General features: G+C 39.5%; 1 protein-coding gene across 1 annotated transcript in view; it reads right to left on the bottom strand.

Annotated features, from left to right (window-relative positions):
• The window catches only part of LRP5 (LDL receptor related protein 5), a 136073-nt gene extending 132122 nt beyond the window's left edge, over positions 1-3951 (bottom strand). Inside the window, exon 1 of the mRNA XM_081939649.1 lies at positions 3600-3951. Coding sequence (XP_081795775.1) covers positions 3600-3693 — 94 coding nt within the window. The 5' untranslated portion in view covers positions 3694-3951. The remainder of the gene's footprint in view (positions 1-3599) is intronic.
• Positions 3952-26725: the final 22774 nt, after the last annotated feature.

Raw genomic sequence — 26725 nt, 5'->3', positions numbered from 1 at the left:
CTAACTATATATTGTTTAACTAAAACAAATAGCTGGGACTAACATTTTCTTACTTAAAAGCCAAGATGAATTTCTCTGCTTGGCTGCATTTAGTGTATATTTTATGTATAAGCATTTTTACCTCAAGGAAATTCCTTCTTTGATTGCTCAAAATATACATTAACTGAATTGTTACCAAATATAGAAACTATACACCCCTACTGGATACATTGATGCAAGCTAAAATGACTTTGGCCCATGTAGCAATACAAAGCAGTTACACCCTTCGTTTTTATAACATATATTTTTTCTTCCTGTGTTTTTCCCAAGTGCAGGGTCCACTTTTAATAAATAAAACATTTAAATTAGGTGTCAGAGAAGAATGCCCATTTGGGCTTATTTTGATGTACATATGACACCATAAAGATGAGAAATAATCATTTAGGTTAAATAACATTACACCTCAAAATTTTTAAGGTTTAAATAATTGTTAAGTTTAAGTTTTAAGAAAAGCAGATTCTGCCAAGAGAAACTAGACTCCCAGAGAGGTGATGAGCTGTTCTTCATTGAACACATTCAATCAGAGGCTAAACAACTATGCCTTTGGGATATTTTCACTTGGATTTCTGCACTGACTTAAGGAGATGGACTCATTGGCCTAACTATGATTCTCTCTAAGGAACATTTTAAAAAGCACAATAACCACCTTTTTCTTAACACTGGAACAAACTGATGGATCAATTGACTTAAAACTCTACTGGAAAATTGACCCCCCCCCACTGCTAATTATCAAGTGTGTGAATGATTTATTTTATTTACAATTAAAGCTGCACACAGATGTTATTGTATATCTAAAACAAATCACATCCCCAAACAAAACACAATAGCCTTTGGAAAAACTGGTTAGAGCTCCCCTATTAGATAGCAATTCTGGAAAGTAAAGATAATTTCAAGAAAAGGGGGAATTCCAGTAATAACTACTCTAAGAGACTGCATTATTAGCCACAAGTATATTTCTCCAACTAATTGAAAAATTACAACAATTAACATTCATTAGTATGTCAAAACTTCAGTTTGCTGAGGACTGCTAAACTGAAGACAAACGCTAGGCTATTTGAGAGGTTTTTATATATAAAAATATTTTTTCCTGCAAGTAATAGTACAAGTAAGAAGCAAAAAAGACAGTTAATTCCCTTTTTGTAGCAGCCTCTGAATTACTGTATAATTGTCAGAATCTACTCGAGTTGGGCGACTTACACACAGACACAATCTATTTCTCTAAAAGAGCAAGGGGAAAGAGCAGGGGTGTCCAAACTTGAGAACTTTAAGACTTGTGGACTTCAACTCCCAGAATTTCCCAGCCAGCCATGCTTGGACACCCCTGGGAAAGAGGATAAAGATAAAAGCTGGCAATGGCTTACAACTGAAACATTTTTTAAAAAGAAACTGAAGGCTTCATTTTGGTTGCTTAATGCAATCAAGGCCAGAATTGGGGGGAAAACAAATTATTAAAAGTACAGATGGTGCAAAGAAAAACAGTAGATCATATACTCAAGCTCCTGCAAGAAGATTGCACAAACTGAGTATAAACAATGTAACACAGTCACCCTAATTATTCACTAGAAGAACATTTGTAAAAAAATATCATGAACCAGTAATAAAACATCAGTGCTCAAGAACAAGCACATTAAAATATTGTGGGATTTCTGAACACAAACTGATAAAGTCTTGGGTCATAACCACACCAGATTTAACTGCTGTTGAAAAGAAAATGTGGATAACTGATGTGGCAATAAGAGGAGATAGCAGAATAGAAGACAAAGAATTGGAGAATATCACAAAGCTCAAGATTGAAAAATCAAGATTGAAAAATCATGGCACAAAGCAGCTGTGATAGTCCTAATGGTTATTGACACACAGGATGCCATACCAAAAAAATCTTGGATAGTACTTAGAACATCAGCACATTGAAAAAAAATTCCACCCATGAATTGCAAAAGGTCACACTGCTTGATCTGTTGATACATCACAATAGGGTAGGTTCTTGAGAAGGATTTGAGGCCAGCATTAGATAAAGAACTGGTAGCTGTGACTTCAAATTGTTGTTAACAGATAATAAAAACTTTTAACAAAGTAGAACAACATCTCCATATTCCAGGTCCTTGAGTACATCTCAAAAGGTGGATAAAAACACCAAATCCAATCTAAACATCTGGCTGACTATGTGACAAACTATAATATCATAACACTCCTTTTGTGGTAGTGCTGGGGATTGCTACAAGAACACAAGAGACTTTATAAACAAAATGGACTACAAAACAAAATGTATGATTTCTCAGCACATGGAATACCAGCTACAAAATAAAGAAGAAAAGCACCCTATATCCTTATTGATGTGGAAGATCCCATAAGGAAACACACCGTTCTGGCTTCTTTCCTCAAATCTTCCTGTACCTCTTGCATCAACGCAAATGTTCATAATAAGAACACACACAGAGTAGCCTATTAAGGAGGGAGGACTCTTTATTTATACATTCAAGATTAATGATCGAACAGATCGGGGCCACATACTAGCCAAGCACATTTCAGCAAAATCAAGCCAGAAACTCCTTCTTAAAATATGAATAAAATGAATTTTATTCAAATTTTATCCGAACGGCATATGGGAATGTACGTGATTGTCTGATCACTCCCTCTAGTCAAGGAAGGGAACAAATGTTCACTGTAGTTTTGTCTGGGTAAACCCCCAGACAGACAAAACTCTTCCCAGAAGTCTGTTTTGCCAAGTGTTACGTTTCACAAGTCAGGCAAGTCTCTCTTCTCTCCCCCTCCCCGCTTCTCTCCCCCCCCACCGCCCCGGTTACAACTATTAAAATAAAAGGAAATTAGATCTGCTCTTTTCCCAACCCCCTCCGCCAAAGCCGATGCCAAAAAGTTTTGATTTAGCCCGGGATCGACACCCGACACCCGCTCCTCCGAACTCCTGGGAAATCTCCGCGGCCCAGGGCCTCAAAGCGCTAGGAAAGTAACACTTTTGTCTGGCTCTCGAGGCACAGGCTGAGCTCGGGAGCCCCGTGACGCAAAAAGGCCGAGGGAATCCTTTCCTGGGGGGGAGGGAGGCAGGCGCCCCGAAATGCTACGTTGACCGAGGCACGGAAACGCCCTCCACTTTTAGTTCAGAACTTAAGCTTTGGAGGAGACCTAACCAAGGAGCTTCCTTCCTTTTCCCCCTCTGCCCGATCGGGAACGGGTCGGTCGGTCGGTCTCCTTCTCTCCTAGGCTGACATGAAGTACGGCCGTCCTTCCCCCTTGCACCGTCTCTCCTAGAGAAGGCGGCCGAAGCTTTGACTCGGCAGGGCTACAGCCACCCCACCCGCAGCCTTGCGCCCCTCTTCCCGCCGCAACGCACGGTCCCAGCCACGGCGCTTCCCCTGCCGCCCACTCTGCTCGCCCTCGCGGGGCCCCCACGCACGCACGCACGCCTTCTCCCCCGCTCCCATTCCCCGAGTTGCAAAGAACTTTTCCATCTCCACAACAAAAGGGCTCCCTCTCCCCGAAGCGCGGGATCGGAACAGCCGGCAAGGGGGCGGGAAGGGCGAGAAGCGGCCCCAGAAACCTACCCGTGGCAGACCCCAAGTTGCACCGAAGTAGCGAGGCGGCGATCAGGAACAGGACCAAAAGCGGCGGCGGCGGCGGCGGCGCTGCCGCCTCCATGTTGTGCTGCAGCAGCAGCTGCCCGCGGACTGGCTCAGGCAGGCTCCATGCCCCGTGTGCACCGCGCTCGGCAGCGAAGGAGGCGGGCACTCCCCGGAGCCCCCTCCTCCTTCTCCTCCTCCTCCTCGTCGTCGTCGGTGCCGTCGCTCTGAGAAAGAGAGAATGGGAGCCTCTCGCTCCAAATCCAAGCCGAGGAGGAGCGGAACGGAAGCCAACGAGGCGCTCCGCCTCTTTCCTGGCTTGGGACACCTCACCCCCCCGCCCGATGCCCCTGTCCCGACGCGCCTGCTTGAGGAAAGAGCGCCAGGTGTGAAGTTCGCCCTTCAGGTTTTAAATTCAACAAGTCACCTCCCCCAAAAAGGAGGAGCACCCGGGGCGTGGGGGGAGGAAGGGAGCGAAGGTACCACCAACCGCTTCCCTCTTTAGGGGGGGGGGGGCAGTCCTTAAACTAGCTAAGTTTCTCTCCCAGACACGTTTGCTAGAAGTTTTATTTCTGAATCCTTTGGACAGAGTCAAACCCTGTGAAACCCAGTTCCGAGGAGCCTAGTTTAAGGAGACTGCCGGGGGGGGGGGGGGGCTCTTTGGTGCTCTCTGAGCTTGCTTGTCGTCTTGCAGATGTTTCATTATCTAAACTAGGTAACATCCCACAGGGCTAGTCGGGCTAGTAAGATGACTGACTGCCTCCCTCGCGGGCTGGAGACCCTCACTGGGTCGCCAGTAGGGGCTCAGTAGTACCCACCAACTAGGTATTTAAGCCGTTGGTAAGAACTTGAGGGACAAAAGGCTGTTGTGATGGCTACCTTCTGCTAGCCGGAGCTTTTGAATCTTGGGAAGCTGCCAGACAGGAAGGTGGTGATTGGGGCCATCGCTGCATTCGTTCCTGGAAAGCCTGCACCTGTCTAACCCTTGGCAGGCCCAAGGTGGCTGTAGCCCAGCACATATGGCACGGGGCTCACTGAACAAAAAATGCTTTGCATTTTAAGCACCTTTGCCACCGAAGGGGTAGGCAATGTGCCACACAGACACCACCCTTGGCGCCACGAGGCTCTCTGCTGCATCTGACTGATTATTTTTAGATTCTTCGAAATAGGAATAAAATAATAGAAAGCAGGTATGCTGCAAAGTACCAGCCTTGTGTGTTAAAAAAAATAAGGAAATAATGTTCTGAAGGGAAACATACAAAAGATCCTATATTTCAAACAAGGGGAGATTAGATACAATCCAGGCCTTTGTTTTAAATTTGCCTGGTTCCTAAAAATTAGAAATTAGATCAGTTGCAGAGAACGGTGGGTACCAATCTCATCCATTTGCCTTGGGTGCAAGTGTATTCCTAAGCAATTGTATGGGTCCATAATGGCACAATATCGTGACACTCCCAAAACCCTAAGTATGCTCACCGGTCCACTATATTGTGTCCCTCCATTTAAATATTTGTGGAGTGATACTGTACTGGTATTAAGGTTTTCAGAGTTATTTATGCATTGAGCGTTTTGTGACAAGTAAAAACCAACCACACCACTATATTTCAAGTAAAAGCATTTTTGTAGTACCCTGAATCAATCCAATAACCCGCCCCCTGTTTCCAAAGGACCTAGAAGCAGGCACATTTTTAAAGAGGGCTCAGGTTCTGTCAATCTACTCCTGTCAAAACCTGAAAGCAGGCTAGACTAGGCCATAGATTTCATGGCTAGACACATGTTCTAAAGCCAGACTGGCATTTGGGTAATCTATTTAAACAGGAATGCTTATTTCAGCTTTGGCCCAATTGAAAATGGTTGCACATGAGCTGGCTTATTCTGTTATAAATAAGAAAATGAACATTTCCTTATTTTAGATTTGTTGTTTATGGCCCTACCGACTTCATGCTTCTCTACAGTTTGTAACTTTCATAGTGAGTTAAATGCATAAGTTCTTAGGATTCCATGTGGGACATAAAAGTCCAGAATTTTTTTTTTTTTTTTGCATTGTGTGTCTTCCTCAGTCAAATAGAACCAAAAGGGTTTTTTTTTAAATTTCTCTCTAAGAATGAAATATATCAGGGGGAAGATGGTACAGCACACTGATTCCCAGGCAAAGTGGCCCCAAAGCTTTCTGTTTTTAACTGTTGTGATAAAATGTGTTTTGCATGTATTTGGGAGTTTTACAAGTTTGAAAGGTTTTTTTTTTAGTATTATGTATCTCAGTACTATAAGTGTATATTTTTATAGAGACTCATAAGAACTAGAAAGTAGGATCAAATAGTAAAGCAGTTTGTAAAAGGTATAAAGTTGGAAAGGGGGCTTGGAGCATGTGCCCATTATCAATGTATGCAAACTTGCCTGCCTTGCTATAAAATAAAGACAAAAATTCAAACTATTTGCTTGTTTCACAATGATTGTAATCGTTTTACAAGTTGAGCCAATCACCAAACCTTAGCCTACTTCTAGGATTTAGCATCCAGTAAACAGTCTGGGTTTGGTGCCAGTAAATGGTCTGAGTTTGATCTGTTGCAATAAGCACAGGCATAACAGAACCAGGACTAGTAGCATCTATATCCTTAAGAGCCACAGATTATTGCAGCTTTCTAGCTGTTCTTTAACAGAGGTAGAATCCAGCATGGCTGTTGGAACATTCATCTATGCCATAGCATTCATAAATTAATCCCAACCTTGAAGTTTCTGTTTATCAGCATGTGCTCAGTGTTGCAAGGCCCCTTTTGCCAAGTCTAAAATGTTAGCATTAGGAATAGTTACACCTCTGCATAAAAAGGTGCTACAGACATCCCATGCTAAAATGTCCTGATGCTATTTCATTTTCAGCATTATTCCTGTAATGTGTGCCCACATCACTGTACAAAGACGAGGGGGTCAAATTATTTTCCATTAATTGTTTGAAATTAACCAAGAAGACAAGGAAGCTAGTACTCAGGAGAAAATTCCTAATGGTTAGAGCAATAGCTTGCCTTCAGAAGTTGTTGGTGCTCCATTATTAGAGGCTTTCATGAGACTGGACAACTATTTTGTCTGAAATAATATAGGCTCTCCAGCTTGTGCAGGGAGTTGGATGAGAAGTTCCAACTCTGTAGTTGTTTTATTATTCTACCCTAGGACATCATACATTGTTTTGTCTGTGGAGATGGCTGTGGTCAAGGATCTTCTGGCAGATAAATGAGATTCAGCCTATTCTTTTCAAATTTGCTTTGTCAGATTAGCTTTAGAAATGTCTGCAGCACCGAATTGTAGAGCCTAATCTTGTCTTCACACAAATCAGCTCTGTGAAGAACGGCACATATTTCATCATCCAATTGGTCAGTGGCCTTAGTTCCCCCCCCCAGTCTCTACCCTGCAGTTGCACCATCTGATGATGCAACACCAGATAACATTTTCATGGTATAGTTCATGTTTATCCAGCTACTAGTCTAATCAACAACAGAATATCAGCCCCTAGTAACAATCCAGTAAACCCTTCCTGATGAACGATCTGCTGTTTCTTTTTGAGTGAGACCTTTCTATAACTCAATTTTTAAATGAGCCCTTTCTTTCTTCTTGAAGTCTACAACTGTGAAGATTTCAGAAGAGGGTTTATTTTTAACGTGTTTGGGACTATTTCTACTATAGCAAGTCGTTATTGGCACTGCATAAGATGCCCTTTCTCTGTTATGATGTGGCCTTTACTAAGATTTTTTTTTTTAATTCTTCAGTTTCTGTACATCCTCTGTATGACATCCTGGATAAACTAAGGCTGAGCTAGTGCTTTTTTACTCTTCTTTTTCATAGTATAAACAGGGTAAAACAAAAGATACCTGCTAGATGCTTCTTATTCAGGATGGAAGTGAATCACATATTGAAACAATATGATGTCCATGAAAAAAAAAGAAAGGAACAAGTGCTATATTCTGATGACATGTTCCTAACATCAAGCAAATTAATTTATGAACCTTTATTTTCAGACTCATCTTTACAGTTCATAATTTATCACGTAATGGCTAGCAGACACAATTCCAAACAAACTCCTTTGAATACTTGGGAACATTTATTTTTGTGTACAGGAAATTGAAACAGTCATGCTAACTACATTCAGTAGCCAAGAAATCAATTATTAGATACTATAGAACGAGTGTAGCCAAGCCTTATCTATTTATAATTTTTTAATAATAATCTCAGAATATTTTTGGGCATTTGGATAAGGACTTTAAGTTCAGTAGAAAATGTGCAGAACAAAAATGTAAAAGAATTAGATGGACAAAATTGGAATCAGTTCAATTTCTTTAGAATGCAGAACCCAACGTCTTCCAATTATTATCACAATGAATTATCCTGTGCAGACCAGAATAGAAACCGATCTGTTTGTATTACATGATATGGTAAGTCATACTTGATTTAATTTGGTGTATTGTCTGAACTGAAGCTGTTGGTCATATTTTGATAAAGATGCTCCATTTTAACCACAATCTGTGCCCATGGCTTGATTTTGGTTGGCTTATTTAACTTGGTCTGGTCAGATCTTGGAAAATGGGAAAATAATATGCTTACAAGAAGAACTATAAAACAGTCCTACCTCTTGCAGCATCTCTGCTGCTTTTAGTTAGTTAATTTTATTCTGTGGGAGTACATAAGTTTTAAAAGAGAGACATAAACAGGGTGAAGTGAGACTCAGTTTCCACCTGTCATACCAACACACAACCAGTAGTCCTAGGATGAATGAAAACACCTTGGTGTCTATTTATAAACAGGTGCCTGGAATACTGCAAACAGATTTACCCAGTAGTGGGATTCAGACAGTTCTCACCTATTTGGGAGAACTGGCTGTTAACTTTCTAAGCAGTTTGGAGAACCGGTTGTTGGAAGAAATCTTATTTTGTTTTTTTCCACTTTACAGGGCTAATCCTGTAAGGAAGGCAGGAAGGAAACATTCTGGAGTTGTTTCTAGCCTAATCTTTATTGCTCTGCTTACAGAAACTGCCTCTCTGGTTAACCCTTATTACAACTAAGGCAAAGTGCCCATCGACATGAGTGACGTTAAGTTGGCCATGCCCACACAGTCGCATGACCACCAAGCCATGCCTATCTCAGCTGGTCATTAGGACAGAGAACCGGTTGTTAAATTATTTGAATCCCACCACTGGATTTACCATATTGTCTGGTGTATCATTAAGCCATATTTAATGCAATGCCATTTTTAGAATCATGATCATTCATTCTTATAGTATCATGCAAATATAAAAATATTGTTATGATGCCTCCAAGCAATTTTAGTATATGGTTTGTTTTAATTATAACACAAATTACAATTATGTGGATATTATGTTGCTGGGATATTGTTGCTAGTATAAAGCACGCTATATATTTCTAAAGCAGGTAAATTATATAACATACTCTCAATTATCTTCATGGAAATGGCTTCTAAAATGTATTAAAAGAGGGATTTATTTGATGTTTATTGTTTAACAGAGCTGGATTATATTTACAGGCATAGTTGCCACTTCAGAGTAAGCATTGCCTGCCAAATTCCAGATAGGTAGATGCAAGAGATTTGGTGTTTTTGTACAAAGAAGTTTAGAGACTGGGTTTTCAGAAAAGGATTTTCTTACTGTGATTGTTTGAGCAATTTGTTTAAAGATTACTTAAATCATCATATGTAATTTTCAGACATATTGCTGACAAAATCATAGGTAAGCATATCTCTACATAAAGTACCTTAGAGCAGGAATCAGTACACCTTTAAATGATAAAGGCTGTTTTATTCACTACTATTTTGAAATAATTGTATTTTAGTTATTTAGTTATTATAACATACATTTAGAAATATTATTAGGCAGGAATCGTGTTAAATTTTGTAATAGGTACAGAACTGTGAATTGTAGGGGGGTTTTCTGTACAGTTGATATAGAAGTAATATAAACTTAACTTACTGGGTAAATTGATGAATTTGATGAATACGGTCCTCAATTCATAGACATTCACTTAGCAACCATTCAAAGTTATTGAGTGGCATTGAAAAAGTCATTTGCAAAAGTCATTCTCTCCCATTACAACACTCCAGCATCCCCACAGTCAGATGATCAAAACTTGGCAACTTGTATGTATTTACAACAGTTGCAGCATCCCTGGGTCATATGACCACCATTTGCAAGCTTCCCATCTGGTTTCTGAGAAGCAAAGTCAACGGGGAAGCAGGTTCACTTAACAACTGCATGATTCACTTAACAACTGTAGCAAAAAAAGATTATAAAATCAGGCATGACTTACTTAATTGCTTAACAACAGAAATTGTGGTATCAGTTGTGGTCATAAGTCAAAGACTACCTGTTTTCTGGTCTACTTGTGCCTGCAATATAATGCAAATATATGCTGTGTAGCACAATTATACTGTACCACCTTGATTTTACAGCCTACCCTCCTTCCTCATTAACTATTGTTTGTCTCAGTCTTTCTTTCAGAATGAAAAAGTTAGTTTACAACCAGAATGTATTGCTAAAGAAAAGGGAGCATGATCATTGCCCCTTCAAAGAGTATCTGATTGGCCTCTGGTTTCAAATTCAGACATACTTAACAATTAATCACTCTACTGAAAAATGGTAAAGTGGTGGCAAGGAAATTAATTCCTCCAAGATTATTGAAAATAAACCATTACTAAAGGATCTGTCTCCTACCACCCCACTCTCCCCATTTACTAGTACTCCTTATTGGTTCCCCAAAATAGGAATTATTCTATTACCTATCTATAAAAAAGAAGAAACTGCCCAATTAGAAGTGAGTTAGCCTTTTAGGTAAAATTAGCAAGTTTTAGACGAAACATTTATTATAACTTTGCTGATTTGCTGAGAGAGGGAAAACATTTGATGTATTCAACATTTGATGTATTCAACTATACATCAGTGTGCAAATTTATATCACATGGCAAAGGAGTTTTCTAGTTTTCCAAGGAGCTCTCCGTTGATTGAATTATCTGAAAGATTATGGGGTAATCTCTTTCCATCAAGGATTGTCTGCTCAAACTGATAATAACATGACATGTAAAATCCTTCCTGCAAATCAGATGTTAGAGCAATGGCAAACTAACTGCCCCATTCCCAGGGGTCTTGTGTTGGCCTCTGCAAGTACCTCGCTGTGATAGCATATTTTTATCTTGTAGCAAAAAGATAAATACTCCAAAACACTGTACTGATAAATTAATTGGGAAAATTAGGCAACTTTCTGCCTCTTAGTAGACCTATCAAATGAAGATGCTCACATTGAGTCTTGAAAGCTCATGTTTTTACAATCATCAGTTCTCCAAGTTATAAGGACAATAAATGCATTCCCACTGCAATCACACTATTTAAGGGAATGGCCTTAAGAATGTGTATGTAATGACCCAATTCTGTATATAAAGATTATATATATATATATATATATATATATATATATATATATATATATATATATATATATATATATATATATATATATATATATATATATATATATATATATATATATATATATATATACATACACACCTTAGAAGCTATTTACTCTAAAGTTTTGAGAGTCATCATCCACATCTTTTGCTCAAGAGTAAATGCAACCCTTCGGTTGAACTTTGGTTAGATTTCTGTTGAGGCTCGTTTGAAGCCTGCCAACTTAAATTTGTACCTAATAAAATAAATACTTGAAAGTGCATCTTTAACCCATTTTATTCTTTCAGATAATTATATATTTTCTTTTATAAAGCAAACAGACCTCAGTTGGCTCCACTGCAGATTGCGCCGCACCCCCCCCCCCTATATTTATACAAGGCCCATGGAAAGCCATGGCAGACCTCAGATGAAAAGATTTAAATCTACATGTCTAAATAGATCAATTTTGCTATTGCAACTTTTATTTGTGCTTCCTTTGTTATACATAGATATTTCTATAAAATCCTCCTTGCATAGAAGGGCATTTACATTAGCATGAATTAAGTCTGTGTTTTCAAAGTTGATGCTGGAAAGATATGCTATCTTTTACCAGAATCACTTCTTCTATTTAGAGATTGCTGTTTTGTTATATCTTAACAGAACTGGCTTTTATATCACACCTGGTTTTACAAGATTATTAAGGTGCTTTTAGCAAATTTGCAGACCAATTTCAATCAGCAGTTATACTGATCAACTACTTGGAAGATCAATGTGTCAAAATCTCCAGCAGAATTGCAAAATGTCTAGTGTTGCTATTACCATGAAAAATTACTGGTATATTCCACAGTGAATTAAGTCTGGATTAAGTGTGTACTTTGTGATTCTTGAACATTTTATATCCATTTTTTATTAAACTCTATATACTTTGAAATTTGCCTTGTTCTGTCCTAATAAGTCAGATGAAATGTATAGTGACATCTATTTCTTGTGTATATATAATGGTTTGTGATTTTTCCATCTATGACTGTTTACCAAATAAATAAAAAGAGCCCAAGGATAAATGTACTAATTCAGTTGCACAAAATAAAAGAGGAATTTGCTCAATTTTGAATTGCGAACAAAAAAACATTTTGAAACCCTGGACAATTTGCCCTCTACCACTACATGGTTTGAACTTAGTATGACATGATTTCAAAATACATTTAAATATTCAATAGCTATAATTTGGTCACTGAACAAAGTCTCAAACTTCGTTAACAGATTATCCCAATAGACTGTGGATTGGAAAAATAAATATGATTGGCCCTATTTCTGTAATTGTGGGTTTTTAAATATCAGTCCTGAATTTTTGAATATTTGTAAAGTTCAATATTTGTAAGTTCAGTATTTCAATAATTTGCCTCAACATGGGGTCATGAAGTGTACCCCCAAATGTTAAGCTATTCTCATACATTAGTGTGGTTCTGCAACCCCTCAAAATGATAATTATGTGAGTCCTCTGAATGAAGCAAACAGGTTAATTGGGGTTAGAATTGGTCAAGTAATAAATAGTTATTGAATTTTAATTAGTTTATCACAGCTGCACTTAAACTTTGAGGAACCAAAACTGGACTTTCATAGGCAAAGATGGAGCAAAGCCAATGCAGTTTTTGGTAGGGTCCTCTTTTGGCCTATATGGCATGATCAAGTTTAAAACAAAAAACCACCATGATCTTCCTCTTTAAGATACTGTACTTGTGAGTCCTTCCCGGAATCCCAACTCAGTTTGATAATTCCTGCTATTCTTGATACGCTGAAATGTGATACAATGCCCAAGGCATCTGGATTAGTAGAGCAGTTTCTATAGGGAACAGTGTTTAAACACAATATATAACACTGGGGTAAATGGGGTATTGGTGCTCTCTGAACTTGGTTGTTTTCTTGCAGATGTTTCATTGCCAAACTAGGTAACATCATCAGTGTTTGGTAGTGAAATGAGTGCAAGAAAACAACCAAGTTCAGAGAGGACGCCACAGTTCAACCTGGAGCCAAAATACTCTCTTCCATCAGTTACTGTTGTAACTGGCTCAATTAGAAATTGTATCAGGCAGTTCTCCACTGCAGAAAAGAAGATTTTATATAGCCAGATAAACTTCACTGGCGTACTACTCAGTTGAATCATAGTGGATATATATAGGTTTTCTTTGTTGCCATGAAGCTACTCCAAGTGGGCAGAGGCCCAGTCTTGATTTAGTCTTCTGCATGCAGGTGGAGAAGTTTTAAAGCTTCCATTAACAGAAATTAAATACACAATTTCCTGTCTAATAGTTCCAGTTCTTGCCTTATTGCTTTGCCAAAGTCTTTCAGATGGGAACAATTGAGCAGTTATCCATCTGGAATACATGATATCCTGTTAATTTTTTTTTAAAGAAACTATCATGGAGAGAATGCTTTATGTCTTTATTTTTTTTAAAAAAATTGCTCAATTAATTAGGGGTGCTTTTTTGATTGTTTAAAATTATTTTTAAAAGGTGATTAATTAACCACATTAATTAATTACATGTTATAATCCCAGTTGGCAGAATTTTATATTTTAGTAAGGATACATTTTTGCAAGAATATGGATGCAGCCAGATATTGTCCTGAAGGAGGCAGTATTGATGAGTGTTGCTCCCTTCCCTTAAAAATACTGTAGGAGAATTATTGGAAGTTAAGATGAGAACTGGGATAATAATTAAACTTTCTTGACAAACATTTCCAAGGTGAGCAGTTATTTAACATGTTTATTTGAAAAGCCTTTATGAATTTCCAGTACTGGGAACACTGCAGAAGGGAAACAAACTGATTTTCATAATTTATTTTTAATAATTTATTTTCAATTACCTGTAATTGGCAGATACTAAAGGATAATTCCCCAAGCCCCTTTGGTGAATATGTGCATGGCTGCTATAAGATGGACTGCACATACAATACATGGCCATCCACAGATATTGTGATGCATAACATGCATAAATATAAACTTTGTATAGCATGATTTATGGGAAACATAGGGAAAATATATATCCATTTCTTCCCATTTGTCCTGCTTGCTAGTCACTGGTTTAGGAAGCAAACACTATGGAACACTGGGAGGGAGGGGAAAAGTTAAACGTCACCTTTCCCAGTGATTTTAAGCAATGTTGCATGCTTTTTTCTATTTTCTGATTATTTGTTTCTGGGCAGCTGAGCACTTTGACAAGTTGGTTGGTTTGAAGGATAGATCAGGCATTCTGCAACTCTGTGGGCTGCAGGCTCTCCATCCTTGCCCTCTAGTAACATTATACATGTGTTCCTGGAATACCTGTTCTAATTGTTGATTTGAGTGTTGAAGTTTCTTTAGCATTTTAAAAGATTGTCATATGGGGGGGGGGATCATTTACAAATTGCAGAAATATAATGTTGCTACATATAAAGAAAAGAAAGAAAGAAAGAAAGAAAGAAAGAAAGAAAGAAAGAAAGAAAGAAAGAAGAAAGAAAGAAAGCTAGCTAGCTAGCTAGCTGGATACTGTAGATAGATAGATAGATGATAGATAGATGATAGATAGATAGATAGATAGATAGATAGATAGATAGATAGATAGATAGATGATAGATGATAGATAGATGATAGATAGATAGATAGATGATAGATAGATGATAGATAGATAGATAGATAGATGATAGATTAATGATAGATAGATAGATAAATAGATAGATAGATAGATAGGTAGATGATAGATAAATAGATGATAGATGATAGATAGATGATAGATAGATAGATGATAGATAGATAGATGATAGAGATAGATAGATGATAGATAGATGATAGATGATGATAGATGATAGATGATAGATAGATAGATGATAGATAGATAGATAGATAGATAGATGATAGATAGATAGATAGATAGATAGATAGATAGATAGATAGATAGATGATAGATAGATGATAGATGATAGATAGATAGATAGATAGATAGATAGATGATAGATAGATAGATAGATAGATGATAGATGATGATAGATGATAGATGATAGATGATAGATAGATAGATAGATAGATGATAGATAGATAGATTGATAGATGATAGATAGATAGATAGATAGATAGATAGATAGATAGATAGATAGATGATAGATAGATGATAGATAGATAGATAGATAGACAGACAGACAGACAGATAGATGATAGATAGATAGATGATAGATGATAGATAGATAGATAGATAGATAGATAGATAGATAGATAGATAGATGATAGATAGATAGATAGATAGATAGATAGATAGATGATAGGTAGGTAGGTAGGTAGGTAGGTAGGTAGGTAGGTAGGTAGATAGATGATAGATAGATGATAGATAGATAGATAGATAGATAGATAGATAGATAGATAGATAGATAGATAGATAGATAAACTGGATACACATGAAGCCTTGGGGGGATGAATTAAGTAGCTCTTTTAATCCCATCCATTGTCTTAAATGACAATATGCAAGGACTTCAAGAAAAACTAAGGGCCTTTTTATATAATATATTACATAATATTACAAGATTACAAGAAGAAACTTGCTTGGGTTAAGTTGCACAGTTAGATGTGAAATCTGATTAATTGCCTGGCATGTTTAAAACCCAATTCTTTTGTGGAGAAGCAGCATAATAAGCATCCTGAGTGACTGAAACACCAAGAGATCATTTATTTCTAGCAAGGACTGCCAGTTACCCTTAATTTTTCGAATTCAAGCAAAACTTTACATGATTTCATTTAATACTGTTTTGACCGGTTTACAATAAAAATGCCTGATATTATTAAATCAGTGATACTGGTATTTTCTAATGGACTAAGAATAAATCCCAGGAAACAAAAAGAGTCATTTTTGAATCAGTATGCATAAGATTAAGCATGCATAAGACTGTACTTTTTCAAATTGATTTTTTACTATTAAAAACATAAGTTTTACCTAACTCAATTATTTATAAGAGATATAATTGTTTTATGTCTAAACATATCTTTATATCTTGGTTTAGCAGAGGCAGCTGTTGTTTCATTGCAAAAGGAAATGAAGAATTACACTTGATATATAATTGCTAAAATTAAAACAAAAAAGTAAGAAAAGGAACAGGACTAGCACCTAATTCCAGCAAGATGAAGTTAAAGATCTGTTTACACAAGGATGTGTTAAGACTGCATGATTGGTTTAGAAGGGAGGATGTCAACTGATTCTAGGAAGATTTGCTCCAACAAGCATGTGTTAAGATCATTGTATGTTTGCTTCAGAAGGAAGGGAAAGGATCATGGTTTGAAAATTTTTGCACACTTCCTTATATTATATGAAACTAGGGGGCTCTTGGAATGCAGTGGCTCAGTGGCTAAGATGCTGAGCTTGTTGATCAGAAAGGTCAGCAGTTTGGCAGTTCGAATTCCTAGAGCCACGTAACGGAGTGAGCTCCCGTTACTTCTCCCAGCTTCTGCCAACCTAGCAGTTCAAAGCACGTAAAAATGCAAGTAGAAAAAATAGGGTTCACCTTTGGTGGGAAGGTAACAGCATTCCATACACCTTCAGCATTTAGCCATGCCAGCCACATGACCATGGAGACGTTTTTGGACAACGCTGGCTCTTCGGCTTTGAAACGGAGATGAGCAACGCCCCCTAGAGTAAGGAATGATTAGCACATATGTGTGAGGGGAGCCTTTACCTTTATCTTAGGGGGTCCTTCTCTCTGTCCCACTACCATTAGAGACTCCATTAATTGGAAACGAGACAGGCACTAGATCCTATGCTGATATGCTTTTGACATTTCAATTTGCTTTGTTTCCTTTGTTTCCGTATTTGCTCTGGAATGACATAGTCAGAAAGCTTTGTGTTAGAGCAGATCTGTACGACCTGAAGTTCCAGGGCCACTTCTGGTTTCCAGCAACCGTGGATCTGGCTCTTGAAAGGGAAATATACCATACAATTTTAATACAACAGCTAGCAGTTATTTACACTGCATTGCAGCCAATATAGGAATTACCATTACCCAATTTATTTCAATGGTTTAAATACTTTTTCAGGTTAGTTACAGGTATGATACACATGTGACATAGTTTTGATTTATTAATTATAAGTTAAGCTTATCTTTCACTGAAAAGCAAGTGTCACTAGAGAACAGCGCTAAATTAATTTGATTGAAACACCCCCCCCCCCAGTTTTTTAATATTATATTTTCAGTATAGGTGGCCATCACTCTCAGTTTCTACACAACTGCTCAGATAGTTTTTCAGCTTTTATTTTAAGGCTCAGAATCAATGCTGAAAAACTTTATGAGTATTCCACCATATTTAGCAAAGTAATAGCCTCTACTCAAAAGAATATACTTACAAAATGAAAAGCAGCTTTCCCAGAATGTCATATTATGCTGGTTATGATTCAACATTGCTGATAGTGATTTCAGCTCTGGAATGATTTTTGGCATTAGAATTGAAAATGTTGAAAGACAGCCCAAGCTTCACCTATAGTGAAGAAGACCAATATATTCTGCAGTAGAGATGAACCGTGGTGGATCATCTCTAAAGCTTGGTTAACTTCAGCTGTTATCAGCCTTAACCAACATAACCAGTGCTGAAGGATACAATGAGACTTGTAGACTGCCAGTACTTGGAGGACAATTTATTGCTCATTCCTGTTCAAGAGGAACTCAACCGTTGCTTTTAATAAGTAATCTAAATTCCCAAGTTTTCTGAAATGTTATGTTCTTGGTCTTCTGTTTGGGATAAACCTTCTGACTAAGAGCCACACAATTTAAGATGGCTATTCAGTGGATAATTAGAGGTGAATGTATTCTTCATTGTGTGTCATTTTATGAAATTGTGCTCTAAATTAATAACGATCTGCACCAGTCTCTAGATTTTTGGTGAAGACCTTATCAGGTCAAGGTCTGAAATAAATAATAATACATAAATAATTCCTTGTTTAGTCCAAGCCCTAGATAATCAAACATGTGTTATTGAAAGCAGAATGCAGTGGGCAAGCAGAAACTATTACAAATCCAGGGTGTAATCAACGGAAAAATCAACTTTTATTTAAAAACCTAGCATACACACAGTACAATGAAACTATCACAAATATTCCACTGCTATACTGTATTTGTGGTTTTGAATGTCATAAATTCCCTGTCCAGACAATTGGCAAGCTGACCCTATCCTCTGCCCTTGGTTTCCACTGGTATGGACACTGGGGTCTTGAGGGGTGGCGGCGGCTGGGACTTTGGCTTAGGCATGAATGATCAGGATTAGAGTTGAAGTGGTGGCGGTAGATTTGCTTTCTCTAATCCTAGGGCACGGCTTTGGAGCATCATATTGAATTGATGTCTCCTCTTGTTCTTGTCCTCATCCAAACAGGATTTTTGTGCCAGGTTTTCAAGCAGAGATTTACTCGCATTACTTGAATGACTGAAAGTGCAATATGGGATTTTCGTGCCTTTTTTTTTTTCATGTGTGGCTTATCAAGCAGGAATGCTTTCTATTAGTATCTGTGTGGTAAGGTGGTTGGCTGGATTCACACCATTTTTTACATACCAACAAGCTAAAACCTGACACTGAAAATAGATCTCAGAAGGAGCTAAAAGCATAGCTTTAGCATGGACTAAAATGGTGGTGGGTACCCCCTTTAACCTACTAAAAGAAGTTTAGTGTATTATGTTGTCACAACCATTTGCTGAATTTTAAAAAATGTTACTCCAAGTCATTGCCCGCAAATTAAATCATCACTATCATTACTTCATATGATTTATGAACTTATGTAGCATATTTAGCCACAAACCAGAGTTAACATGAATGTATTCACATGACATCAGGGGTGAAATTCAGTAGGTCCCGACAGGTTCTGGAGAACCGGTAGCGGAAATTTTGAGTAGCTTGGAGAACCAGCAAATACCACCTCTGGCTGGCCCCAGAGTGGGGAGGGAATGGAGATTTTACAGTATCTTTCCCATGCCATGCCCACCAAGTCATGCCCACAGAATCGGTAGTAAAAAAAATTGAATCCGACCACTGCATGACAGGGTAAATCAAAGCAACTTTTGTTATGTGATGGCCTTAGTTCACACAAAGACATACTGCATTTTTTTCTGATTTTAGCTTAGTTGTTTTTTGTAAACCATGATGCACAGTATACAGTAGGAAATTATGGAAACAGAACCCTGGTCAGTCTAAAAAACTATTGGCAATGTGTTGGAGACACAACTTTTCTGACAAAGCTCTTACAAAGAAGAAAAATGGTCTCTGTGCAGACATGGAATGATATTTCGTGCTTTTTTTTTTTAAGGTGATGAAGGTTGTATTTTTTCCTTTCCTTTCTTTTCCTTTTCTTTCCTACCAGGGTTTATCTCTTTAATTATAAGTAGCTAGCAACAAGAATTAAGAGTCTTCTCAGCAGTAGATGGACTTGCACAACATATTAGCTTGAATTGTCTCATTTGTGGCTCAGTCTACGACGTGAAAGCAGCCAGTTGTAGATAGTTGCATGGTTCAGAGAGATTGAAAACCGAGAAAATTCAATTAATTGAGTACATCTTGCAGTGGTGCCGTATGTCATTATCATCACTCAGCTGGGTTACTGCAATGCAGTGCACATGTGCATGTGTCTTAAAATCATTTGGAAGAAGCAGTTGATCCAAAATGCAGTGACCAGATTGTGGTTGGAACTTTTAATGAGGACATAGCCCAGACCGTCTGGACTGGCTGCTGACTGCTGTCAACCCCACTAGGTAGAGCAGACCAGTAATTCAACACTACAGAGAAACCAGAAGTAGACTTTATTGAGATTAGCTACAATAACATAATCTTGCAAATCTGATTGTGGTTATATCCCCCCCCCTTCTTATATCCCTATAAATCTGGGAGGCATCTGCCTGAGATGTTTCTGAAAAGATTCTGTTTTCCAGGGCTTAAAAAATGTTCCAGCCTCTTTGCCTAAGTAATGGTTTTGTATATTTCTGTTAAGATCATCTTCCTTAGTCTTTTCAGTTCCCAACTGAAATTTTCTATTGGCTTCCGGAGGCAATTCAAAAAAAAAAAAAAGTTTACTCCAGAATCTATTTTATAGGAATATAAGATAGATTTTGGAGTAAACCTTTTTTTTAATTGCCTCCAGAAGCCAATAGAAAAATTAAGTTGGAAACTGAAAAGAATAAGGAAGATGGAGTAAAGTTACACATGACTTTTTTGACTATATTTCTTGATGATGGAGGTGATAGAAATGATGATAATAATAGCAGCAGTGGACTGGAATCTAATTACTGCATGCAGCATGACTCTTAGGATTTTATTTACATGATATCTTTTAACTTCATATCTTTCAATAGGAAACTCTTCTAGTAGTTCTCAGGATTTCAAAAGAGGTTTGTTATACAGCATATGAAGCTGCTTTTTGAGAAATACACACCCAAAAGTCATGTGGAAATTCAGAAATAGTTATAGGTGATCCTCACTTAACAGCGCTCAGTGACCATTTAAAGTGAATAAGCGGTATTTAAGATTGGTCCTTGAGGTTCCAGTTGTTGGAGCATGACCATGATCATATGATCATGATCCTGGTGATAAGGAACCAGATTTTTGACTGTTGCAGCATCCTGTTGTCATGAGATCATGCTTTGCAACCTTCCCTGCCAGCTTCCCATAAGCAAAATCAATCCAGAGATTGGCTAGAAGCTGGAAATAATGTTGACATGAGGATCTTGCTTAATGACCTGCACTGTGATGGCCAGCTCAGAGTCAGAGGATGAAGATCATCAGCCTAAAGCAGTGCTTCTCAATTATTTTCTGTCATGCCCCCCCTAGGAAGAAGAAAACATTTCGCCCCCCCCCCCCCGCGCGACTGTAAATAGTATAATTTGTCTATAAAATTGTTATAAGTACACCTCTGCATAACATAGCACACCGGTCTTTCCTCGTCTCCCACCGTAGTCACATGCTTTCTTTCCTCTTTCCCTCTTACTTGTCTATCCTTCCTTCCACCCTCCCTTCCTCCTTCCCTTCCTTCCTGCCTCCCTTCCAGTTCCCTCCTTCCTCTTTCCCCCTGCCTGCCTGCCTTCTTTCCTCTTTCCCTATCCTTCTATCCTTCCTTTCTCCCTCCCTCCTTCCCTGCCTCCCTTCCAGTTCCATTCTTCCCTCCTTCCTTCTGCCTCCTTCCTGCCTGCTTGCCTTCTTTCCTCTTTCCCTCTTGCTTGTCTATCCTTCCTTCCACCCTCCCTTCCTCCTTCCCTTCCTTCCTGCCTCCCTTCCAGTTCCCTCCTTCCTCTTTCCCCCTGCCTGCCTGCCTTCTTTCCTCTTTCCCTATCCTCCTATCCTTCCTTTCTCCCTCCCTCCTTCCCTGCCTCCCTTCCAGTTCCATTCTTCCCTCCTTCCTTCTGCCTCCTTCCTGCCTGCTTGCCTTCTTTCCTCTTTCCCTCTTGCTTGTCTATCCTTCCTTCCACCCTCCCTTCCTCCTTCCCTTCCTTCCTGCCTCCCTTCCAGTTCCCTCCTTCCTCTTTCCCCCTGCCTGCCTGCCTTCTTTCCTCTTTCCCTATCCTCCTATCCTTCCTTTCTCCCTCCCTCCTTCCCTGCCTCCCTTCCAGTTCCATTCTTCCCTCCTTCCTTCTGCCTCCTTCCTGCCTGCTTGCCTTCTTTCCTCTTTCCCTCTTGCTTGTCTATCCTTACTCCCTCCTCCCTTTCTTCCCTCCCTCCCTGCCAGCAGCTCCTCCAGCATCCCAGCTGGAAGCAGCAGCACAACAGTCGCCGTTACCAGGGGCGAAGGGGTGGCGGTGGCAATATCGGGCGACCGCCGCCCCTTTGTCCCTTCCCCAACAGCGGCTGTTGCGCTTCCGCTTCCAGACGGAATGCTGGCGGTGGAGCTGCTGGCGGGGAGGCGAGCTACCTGCATAAAGACGCCGCCGAGGGCATGGCAGAATATATCCCGGCTTGAAGTGGCAGCGCTGGGGACTGCTCAGAGACTCATCAGAGCCGCGGGCTGGAGCTGTGCAAAAAGTCTGCTTGGGCTGGGGGGGGAGGGAGGGAAGCCTGGGACAGCCATGCTTCCCTCCCTCCCACCCCCGCCCGAGCAAGCTTCTTGCACAGCTCCAGCCCGCGGCTCCAATGAAAATCCACAGTCCGAAGTGCTGCCACTTCCAGGCGGGATATATTATGCCTCGCCCACGCCGCCGCCGTTGCACCCAGATGGAAAGGGAGCCTTCGCGCCCCCCTTTACGGAGCCTCGCGCCCCCCCAGGGGGGCACGCCCCACTATTTGAGAACCGCTGGCCTAAAGGGATTCAGCTGGAAGAATTGCAGGCCAGAAAAAAGCAGTATTGACTAACAACCAGGAAAGGCAGCTATTGCTGGTCTTGGAATACAGAGGCTAACACCTGCTCCGAGTGCAAGGGCTCACCACAAGGAGGGGAGGGCTGAAACAAAGGCGCTCAGCAAGGCTATTGGTCAGAAACAAACCTGCCCTGTCGAAGGAACAAATTAGAATCATGCCACCCCTGTATAAGGGGAACTGCACACTTCACAGATCCATTGGCAACAATTCTCCATTTACCTCACCATTGGGTTCCTCAACGCCAGAGCTGCTTTCTAGTTTGTTCAAACCCTTTGCCATTGAATTCTGTTTGAAAACCTTTTAGTAAAGATATAAGACTTGCCTATGTGTCTGTGATTTCCATAGGCTCACATAAGACATGCATGGTCCTTACTTGAAGTTGGTAATTTGTAGGAAATGACAAGGTGGAGCTGGAAGGTAGGGTCACATGCATCAATAGTTTGGAATCCTTACGCAGCCACAATCGACCTAAGTCCAGCCCCCTGTGAATTCCATTGACTCTGATCTAGTGCCAATTTGCTTTCACCATTACTAGATTATATTCTTATGTCTAGGGTAGTATGTAATAAACCTTTAGTGCTTTATTTCCTATTCCTGGCTACTTGTTTCTGACAGTAATCAGGACCACTAAGTAATATGGTCAAATGATGTCACACTTTAAGGCTGAATTCCTTAGGGACAGAAATTCTGTTCCCATTTACCACTGCAAAACAAGGGCTACGTGTGTACAATTACTTGATTTCTGGGATTATTATTATTTCTCAGTGTCATCGAGAGTTGGGCGGCATGCAAGTTTAATAGATGATGGTAATGGTGATCTTTAGCTTTCTTAGTGGTTTAAGTACTAAGATGTTTTTAAAAACAAGCAGGACTATTGGTGCATGAAAGGGGAAAATTCACAATTCCAGAATATGCTTAATTGGACGAAACAAAATAATGAACTAGAATGCAAACTTATGGTTTCTCCAGAATTCTTTGCAAGGTAAGATGGAACAAATACTAAGGAATGGGAAAGAACCAAGAAAGTCCTAAAATGGCCTTAAGGCATACTGTTTGAATTCATCTTGAGATTGTATATATTATTTGCTTATTTACTTATTTTCTATGGCTGCCTATTTCACAAGTGACTCTGGGCAGCATATATCATAAAACCATTAAAAGAAAACAATACAAAATATGTATGCTCACCAAGTGAAACTATTGCCATGAGTGTGAATACTGCCAAGAAACAGGATTCTTGATGCACTTCAACCCCAGACCCAGGTACACAACTTGGTCTTCACAACTTTATGAAACCAGGCCAGGGTCTCCTAGTCTCTGAAAGGAGAATGTTCCAGAGGACAGGGGTTATGGCACAGAAAGCACTTTAATAAATCTGCTAGTATCTGGGACAAAGAAATAACTTTGTGAAACTTCCCATTGTGAAGAACATTCAGTCAAGGCTACAGCTGTTGAAACATTAAGTATGCTTTACTAGGTAGCAATGAAGGCCATGTAGAAAGAGGCTACATTTCCAGGAGAATCATAGGAGGAGTATGTGCTGGGTGGGTGGGCTGTTGCTGCTGTGCTTGCATAGATACCACTAAATCAAAACGGTCACCACAGAGCCACCCCTCCCATTGCTAGTTCCAACTACATTAGTCTTCTTTTCATATAGCATCAACAGCTGCTTAACAGAATTTTGCAAGAATGTACAGCTCCTGTTTAAGCACCATCAGAAAGGTCAGATTGACCAGAGTGCTGAGCATGCAACAGCTTCTTTAATGCCAGCTATCCATTTGCAGTGCCACTTCTCACATCCCCCTACCTCTCAAACATCACATGCAGCACTTTATACAATGGGGGTCAACAGCTATCTCTATAGTACTGCAGTGCTCATCCTAACATCTGCCTATAACCACAACATGCCTTTTGCAAAGACTCTTGCTTACTTGCCTGCTCTAGTCCTCTGCCAACAAAAGCCACTTCTTCTCATTTTATATATCTGCCTTTTATCACCTGCTTTTTGGCATCTGATTCCAGAAGTCTGTCACCAGCTCAGGGAGCGGCCATATTTTTGTGCTGGTGCACATGCCTTCTGTAGATAAGGTCCCAGACTCAATCCTTGGCATTTCTCCGGTTTCAGGTTCAAGCTTTGAAAGAAAGGGCACTCCCAGCTGCCTGGAAGAAGGCAGCTGTGAGACTGAATTTGAATAAATCCTCCACTGACTAAATTATTTGCCCAACAATCTCTTAGTTGCTAAGCTGCCTTTCTCTCAAAATACTCAAGTAACATGCAAGTCAGCTCTTGGATAACACGAGTAATTCCAGTCTACAGCAGGCAATCTGGTTTCTTGCAGATGTTTCTATATATAAATGCCATAAGTCATCATCACTGGCTATATTGACTGGGGAATATGAGGGTTGTCCAAAACATCTGGATAGTCCACCTCTGTACCTGTTTCAAAGGTGTCATTTCAGCTTCAGGCTTAGATTGTCTAGGTAGCACTAGCTGATACTTTAAGATGAGTCTGTGATTGTATTTATTTTCCCCAGTTTCCAGTGGCTTTTCATTCCATTGGCATTCATTTTCTAGGACTATCTAGTTCAAAAATATGGATAGAAATCTCCCTTCTGACCTGGTGCTCCAAGAATCCAAAATATAAAGGAAAGGCTTTATATCGGTTTTCTTCAACCTCAATTAGACCATCATTCCCATTATCCAAAGTTAGTATAATGGGAATTGTAGTCTGGCACATCTGTCAAAGACTAAACTGGGGAAGGCTGCCTTATACAGTGCTGATGAAAATGCCTCCTTACCACCAAAACTCTTGACATTTATATTTACTATAAAACACTGAAATCATAGCCACTATCCTTCATCAACTCTGTAATTTTCCTCCCAGGCAGTCCTGTCAAATTTAAGATTGCCTGCAATACTATTCTTAACTGCACTTAGCCCTTCTGTAGTGACCCACACAGATCCTTGTGGCTAACTACATCCAGCACATGTCCCAGAGTAAGTAGTATATACAGTAGGAAGCCAACATGGTTGGTTTTCAAAAAGAAAGGAAAAAAACCCCAAAGAAGACAAGTGAGCCAGAATAAAATTAAAAAATAAAATGTGGAAAATTACAGGACTGAATTTGATCCTACCAGAATTTGTGATCAGGTAAGTATACTTTTTTAAAAAATCCAGTAAAAAGTAAGGTATGCCCTCTAATAAAGTAGGTCTGTACAATCTACCAACCCATGTGCAATATTTCAACTGTAATTGATGGTCCAGAAGGATCTCAGAAACTTTCAGGTTGTGATGAATACCTAGAAGGCTTTGCCCCACCCAAAATTGTCAAGCATCTGGTCCCTCAGGTTCAAATCTCAGACCACTCATAGTATACATGCTAGCTTATCTTTAACATTTATGGCCAGAATTATTTTGATTCTAAAATTTAAAATATTTCCAGCTATTAAAAGTGGTGCTTCATCAACATGAAACAGTATTATGAGATGGATCAACTGTCTAATTTAAAGTACAACTATTTCTTCTACCAGAGTAACTTTCCATGACAATCACCAGAAAACTGAGCTCTAATTCAGAAGGTTAGTTATTATCCTAATTGCTGTGGTAACATTACTCTTCCACCACTTTTGCCTTGGGCCATTTAGTGGGTGGCCTTCTGAACATGTGGGTCAAGTCCAGCATCTGACCACCAGTTAGCAATTAGAACAAAATCCACATCAAATCTGCAAAAGATCCAGTGGTAGTTTCTGTCCTGCTTTATTCTTCCTATGTATATATCCTGTCCCTTGGGGGAATGTTAGGTGGGATATTTTTTTTTAAAAAATGTTATATACAACTTGCCTCCAGTCATCGTGGATGCTCCAACACTGGAAGTTAAGAAGAGATTGGACAACCATTTGTCTGAAGTGATGTAGGGTTTCCTGCCTGAGCAGGGGATTAGTCTAGAAGAGCTCCAAAGTCCTTTCCAACTCTGTTACTCTGTTATATTCCACACATTCCAAATATCCTTCGTTCCCTTTCATTACCATTTTAAAGTAATTTTTTTTATCCCTCCCTTTGTCAGAACCCTACAGAACAAACAGGGGAACTAAATCCTATCTGCTTCCTTCTAATTTTCTTTGTTTAGGACAGAGGTGGGTGACACATGGCCACTCATAGCATTCCAAGATGATGCTGTAGAAATTCAGTGATGACTTTCAACAGGTGGGTGGCATAGGTGGGTTGCTCTCGGTTCGGTTCGGGCGAACCGGTAGCAGCGGCAGCAGGAGGCTCTGCCCACCCCTCTGGGCACCTCTGCGCATACACGAGAACGAGCACACCTGAACCGGTAGTAAAAAAA

Source organism: Natrix helvetica (assembly GCF_964273705.1).
Source record: "Natrix helvetica genome assembly, chromosome: 1".
Lineage (NCBI taxonomy): Eukaryota > Metazoa > Chordata > Lepidosauria > Squamata > Natricidae > Natrix > Natrix helvetica.
The sequence above is the reverse complement of the archived record's forward strand: the minus strand, read 5'-3'. Positions and strand labels throughout refer to the sequence as shown.